The sequence below is a fragment of the Cynoglossus semilaevis genome, chromosome 2, assembly GCF_000523025.1.
Source record: "Cynoglossus semilaevis isolate Cse_v1.0 chromosome 2, Cse_v1.0, whole genome shotgun sequence".
NCBI classification, from domain to species: domain Eukaryota; kingdom Metazoa; phylum Chordata; class Actinopteri; order Pleuronectiformes; family Cynoglossidae; genus Cynoglossus; species Cynoglossus semilaevis.
Window position 1 is genome coordinate 12896743 of NC_024308.1, and position 6423 is coordinate 12903165.

Below are 6423 nucleotides of genomic sequence, written 5' to 3' on the forward strand. Positions count from 1 at the left end.
ATAACGAGCGACAGTGTACCTACGTTTTTTGAGGCGTTAGCTTCAGCCCTAATGACATCATCGATGTAACAAATGAACAGATAAGACTGATGTGATGTCTATGAATATAAAAATTATTCAAATGTTTTTGGATGCTAAAGGGAACACAAATTAAAAATGGACACGTCCCTAGCATTTCTGTGTGAGAAAGTGTGTGTGCATGACACAAAGCCCCCCCACCCACCCACACCCCTGCTGCCATCCCCTCTGTAGATGCTGAAGTGCCTCTTAAATCAAGTGAAATCCTCTAAAGCTGAGGATGAGGGCGCCACAGTCGACCTGACCTGACCTCTTTATCAGAGGCGGCGCAGCCTCTGATTGGTCATCATCTTTATGTGCATGGTGCTGAATCCAATACACACCAAAGAACCAAGTTCCTTTAATTCAGGTCAGTAAACACAACATGGCATGACAGCATGGCAGCACCACTGAGGGACCAGAGTGTTATCAAAGGGGCAGAAAGTCCGGAAGGAGACAGCGTTAGGACCCTGAGGGCAGCTGCTCCTCACACACACTACCATCACACACACCCGTGAAGACAGTGGTCAGCTGGTACTAGTGAAACACACCACCTTCACAACCCACTGTCTGGGTTTATATCACTTTCTCACAAATCAGTTCCTCAAAAATCAACTATTCTTAAGCCACTCCACACTTACACTTTTTGATGTCTGTTATGTTTCCTTTGTCTAATTTCTGTGACCAACGCGTCACTTCCGTCAGAATTTTTACGGGATTTTTGGGGATTTTTGGGGACTTCATCGTTCCCTCCTTACTGTTATCGCAACTCAAAAGAACAGACCCATTAGCATCCAGCGTACAGGCTCACAGCACCAGTAAAGACGGAGAACAAAAGAGATGAAAACCAGCAGCAGAAAAACAAGCCCATTAGACTAAATTATTAAATAAACCAAATTGAAGTGCTGCTTATTTTAGGCTGATGGGAGCTGCGGTCGAGATTAGAAAAAATGAGTTCTTAACCCACTGGAGTTTGAGAGGTTTTCAGGTCTGCTCCTTCATTCTGATCTCTTTATATTCAGTCCATACCAAACCCATTGGTTGGAGTCCAATGGCCCACGGTGTCTGTACATATGGCCTGTTCCCTGAGGCTTAGCAACGGCGCCTCCTCCTGCCAAGTAAATGTAGAGGTATTCTGGAAGCTCTCTGTCAGTGATGGAGGAGGAGCTTTGGTGTTGCCTACATCTATACCATCACCGTACGGCAGGAAGACGGCAGCTGTTTCCACATTTATTATTTACAATGATTAAACTCTCTGCCTCCGGACACGCCAACATGATCGCTGATGATTACGCTCACAAACTGTCTTCTACGTTTTTAAGGCAGAGGACCCCTAAACATATGGTGAGAGGCTGCAGGGAGCGCCTCCTGTTGATAATGTATTCAACAGTGTTCTAGAATAAATCAGGCCGGGCACTCAGTCGAAATATACTGAGATATTCAAATAATACAGAAAAATCAACCAGTGGTCAGAGTGCAGAGAACTGTACAGCAATTTACACTGAGTTTTAGTTGCTGAGTCGCTGCTTGCTTGCTAACAGCTAACAGGTCAGTTCTGAACAGGCCCAAGGAAAACACAGATTGTTTATTCATTAATTTTATAGTTTAATCTTTTTTCAGGGTCACGGGAAGGCCGCAGGCAAGGCTGCGAGTCATCGTGTGGGGGCGGGCCTAAATCCTGGACAGGTCTCATAAATCAAGTTCTGTCCTAGAACAATCAGTTAACATAAAGACAATGAAGAATCACGTTCAGATTCAGAGAACTGTCAGAGTTTCTACAACGGTTTCGGAGGCAAACCAAACTGGAATTTGGGGATAGGTGGCATCAATGTGGGAGGTGGTGGTAGGTTGGGGGGTGGGGGTGGTTTGGTGGTGTGTTGTGGGGTTTTTCCTGATGATATGAATGTGTTGTGGCTCAAAAAAGGTTGAAAAAAAACTGTTCTAAAAGATGTTTTAGTTTGAAAATGTGATCCTTCAATGATGGCGTGGTACCACCGGTCAACAGTAACGGCTGGTACCAGCCGACCACTCCTTGCTACCAAAAAAGGTTGGCAACCACTGTTCTAAACGACAAAAAGAAAACATCCAAAACTCCCTGCCTCCATCACCTCAGCTGTCAGCCCCCCCCCCCCATCCCCTCTCAGTCACAGCAGTCAAACAGAGGTCACGTTCACTGTGAGTCACAGGCTGCAGGACATTTTATTTTACTGTCAGAAAAACTCTGATGCATGATATTTCATCCTGTCCATTTGAAATGTAATGAAACGTCCGGTGTGGCTGCAGCGGCGGTCGGGCGTGCTGCTGTTCACAGCGTCTGCAGCTGAAACAAATGAGGAATCCTTAATTGACCTGCTGCCGACTCCAACCACTGCAGCCGGTGAGCTCGACTCCTGCTCGCCATTAGCTCACTAACCATTAAACACTAGGTGGAATTTTGAGCCATAAGTAACAATTAATACTTTAAATCCTCCCACTGAACAATTACCATCACAGCAGGGTTCCTCGAACACCTCACGGTGTGTCGACTACACATCTGCAGGAAGCTGCTGTCAGAGCAGGCAGCTGCTTCTGGGCTCCTTTATAAAACACTGTCTCATAGAAATGTTCCAGTTCAGGGTACAGGAAGAAAAGTCAACTGAATACACAGAATGAAATGGATATTTATAAGACACTGTCCTGGTGTTAAATGACCTGCATGTTGCAGAAATACTGAAATTTCATATGTGTCACAATGACAAGCAAATAGTACTGGGGAAAATATCTTTAATTTATCTTAAAAATAAATAAACATTTCAACTGTTTTTAGACTGGTAAAATCTGGTAACCACAGACACAATTCCACTGAAATCATTTTCTGTTCCACTGTAAAACCCTATGGTTTATGTTTCTTCATACACTTATCCTGACGAAAGAAAGAGAAGAAAACCAGACAAATGAGTTTCTGTTTCAGTTTGGATCATCAACGATCCTCAACCCTGTCAGAGAAAATTATGGGAATAACAGAATTATTCTTACTCCTTTTATAAAAAGAAAAGAAAAATCTAAAAAATCTTTCATTTTTAGACAATGTAACTCAGGGGTGTCAAACATACAGCCTGCGGGCCAAAATTGGCCAGTTAGGTGGTTGAATTCAGGCCTCTTGATGGATTTTGAAAGTGAAAAATTGCAATATTTCCATCCTAAAATGAGATTATCTAATCCAAATTAATTCAGGCCAGTCTTCATTCTTATAGATCCACAGATCATGACATCATCCTGAGTTTAATTTTTATTTGAGACCAGATTTTGTTTGAGGTTAAACCTCACTGCTCATAATAAAAAGTAAAACCATGGCGTTCCCAAATACAGGAGAAATGAAAGGAACAAAACATATTCCTAATTTAATCCAGAAGCAGTTGGAGATCTTCCTGACTACCGTTCTCCGAGCAACAGAAATGTGATGTTCTTTTATTTAAGACAAAGGTTCTAATCCAAGAACAATTTTAATCCTTACTTCACTTCAGTTCCTCCGTCAATCTGACTTTTTACAGGAGCAACAAAATTGTGGCTTTATTGAATGCAGACCACTGTGGGTTCTGGTCTGTGATGAGACCAGAGGTGGACCTTGACACGAAGAGGGACACCTGCCTCTTGTTGAATTCCCAGTTTAACTGACACAAATTCATATAAAATGTCTAATCTGTCTAATCCCAACCTGACTTTATTTCACACTTTTATCCAGAATTTGACTGAAGGCTCAGCTTCATCAGGAGCAGGTTTTTGTTCTCGGGATGAATCGGAACAAAGACTGAAGCTTCTTCATACAGTAGATGACACACACACACCAACTAAATAAATTAATGACGTTAACTCCTATTTCAATTTAGAAATTGTCTCAAATAAACAAACTAATTTATGACAAATCACGAGGCTCGACCATGTGGTTCATCTGGACCAGATTTGGTTCTCTTTAGTATAAAATATTAAATTAAATAAGTAACAATGCAACAAAAGCGTGCGCGCACACTCCCCAGTGTGTATCGACCACGCTTTACCTTCCACCAGGTCGTGCGTGCGTTTGTCTAGTTGCGTGGACAGATCTATAAACAGATGGAGGGCTGCGACCGCAGCAGGTCTGAGATCAGCACCAGTCCATTGTCTGTTCCGACACCGGCCGCTCGGCTCGTAGTTTGCTTTTTAAAATAAAACAATGTTTAAAAACAAAAACTGCAAACAAAAGCACAGCCTCCATCTGATCTAACAGGCAGCCGTGCGTCCATCCACCAAACATCCATCCATCATCCATCATCCATCCATCCATCCTCCATCATCCATCATCCATCCATCCATCCATCCATCCTCCATCATCCATCATCCATCATCCATCATCCATCCATCCATCCTCCATCATCCATCATCCATCCATCCATCCATCCATCCATCCATCCTCCATCATCCATCATCCATCATCCATCATCCATCATCCATCATCCATCCATCCATCCTCCATCATCCATCATCCATCATCCATCCATCCATCCTCCATCCCTGCTGCTGCAGCCTTCCACAACCACAGCTGACTCCGGGTAAAAAATAATTACAGCAAATCACATCCTCACCTGCACCGCCGCCAAAACAAGCCAGATCCAGGAACGACGCATTTTCTCGTGTTCTTCTAATCCTCGTGTTCCAGAACCGACGCGCAGCTCAGGACGTCAGCGTTTCCTTTTTAATTCCTGCTACTAAACCACGGCGGCATGAGGTTTTGTCTGCCTTCCCCCTCCACCAGGCTTTGGACTGAGATCCTCCTCTGTCTCTGCCCACTGTCATTCCAGGCTCCCTGGAAGTGCCGTCACTGCTGCCCTCTAGCGGACACTGGTTGCCCTGTTTAAAGGGCCAGCTCTTGTTAAAGGCACAGTGCGGTGAAACATTACAGTATACCATGGATTTATTCTCCCACTACCACTTACTATTTTGTATCCCATCGATGTGCAGTACATGGAGACAAACGATCATTCTAACAAGTATTTAATAAGAACATTTACTTGGTGTACAGACAGCGGCGCTAAAATTCAGATTAGATGTCCTGGTCCAAAGGATTAATATCAGAACATTTCCTTCCACCAGGGGACATTGAGACATTTTATACTAAATATTAGATTGTGTTAGCAACAGCAACCCATGATGTAGTGGTTACAGGATCAGGCTATTAATGGAAGGATTCCTGGTTCTAATCCCATGACCATTTGGGGTGGAGTGTGTTGAGGAAGCACAACTCCTCTTCCACACCAGGAGGCAGTGAAGGTGCAGCCCAGTCTTCCTGTCAGTCCGTTGTTAATCACTGGGGTGATTCATAGTTTGGAGCAACACGTACAATTACAAATATATAAAAATATATAGATATATTTGTCCTCTTTAATATTTTGTTTCTTAAATTTTGAGCAAACAAAATTTTTATCACCAAAATATTGGGTTGTCCCCTAGTGTCGGTTCAGTGAACTACAGGTTCCAGGCACTTCTGCATAGGCCTAGTTTTTTTTTTCTTAATCTTTTAATAGGATTTGAATAATAAAATTGAAATATTGCTTATCTGTTTCTTTCCTTTGCATTAAAGCAACGTACATGCAGCGTTTGGGAAGTGGCCAGTATGGAAGGAGATAAATTCTACTGTGAGTAAAGAAGAATGGAAAACAGAAGCGTAGCCAAGGAAGAAAAACAGACTCTGAGATGGAGGAAAATGCAGCGCTGCGTAATTGGACAGATACTGAAGAGGAAAAAGACGATGGCTGAGATGGAAAGAACAGCAGCTACAGCAGAGAGAGCCTCTGAGATAAAGACTAAATAAGAAACAGATAGACAGATTACCAATATGAAGTGAAGGAGAGGACGGGGGGGGGGGTGTAACACGTGTGCGCTGATCGGGACTGGGCTCCGAGCCCACTCTGTACTGGTTTAAACAACTCCACTTCTGTAGCTTGCAGCCTGCACACCTCAATATACTCAAACACACACCTACACACACATGCCGATGCACACATGGGCTTTTCTCAACGCGGAGTAAAGCTCTGCTAAGCAAGATTTCTGGATAAAACCCCAGCTGTCTTATCAATCCGAATCACAGCGTCAGGTTCCGTCCCAGCTAATCTCACAGGCTCCTCCTACACCAACCTTAAATCCTGTCATTTTGCTGTGTTTGCAGAGCAGATCAGTCAATACAGGAAAGTGCCAGAACACCGAGTGCAGGATTCTACTCCGTTAAGGAATTATGGGAATTCTTTGTTCAGTTGTTCTGTTAGCCCGCCGCTTAATTAAGAAGTAAAGTCGCCTCAGAAACCATCTTACGAACAAGACGTTCTCACATCGGAATGAACGCAGCAGATGAAGCCA

The 6423-nt window shown here is 43.4% G+C and overlaps 1 protein-coding gene across 1 annotated transcript in view; it reads right to left on the bottom strand.

Moving 5' to 3' along the window:
• The window catches only part of LOC103399842 (cadherin-2-like), an 87710-nt gene extending 82804 nt beyond the window's left edge, over positions 1-4906 (bottom strand). The window contains exon 1 of the mRNA XM_008338467.3: positions 4656-4906. Coding sequence (XP_008336689.1) covers positions 4656-4697 — 42 coding nt within the window. The 5' untranslated portion in view covers positions 4698-4906. The remainder of the gene's footprint in view (positions 1-4655) is intronic.
• Between the last annotated feature and the right edge of the window lie 1517 nt (positions 4907-6423).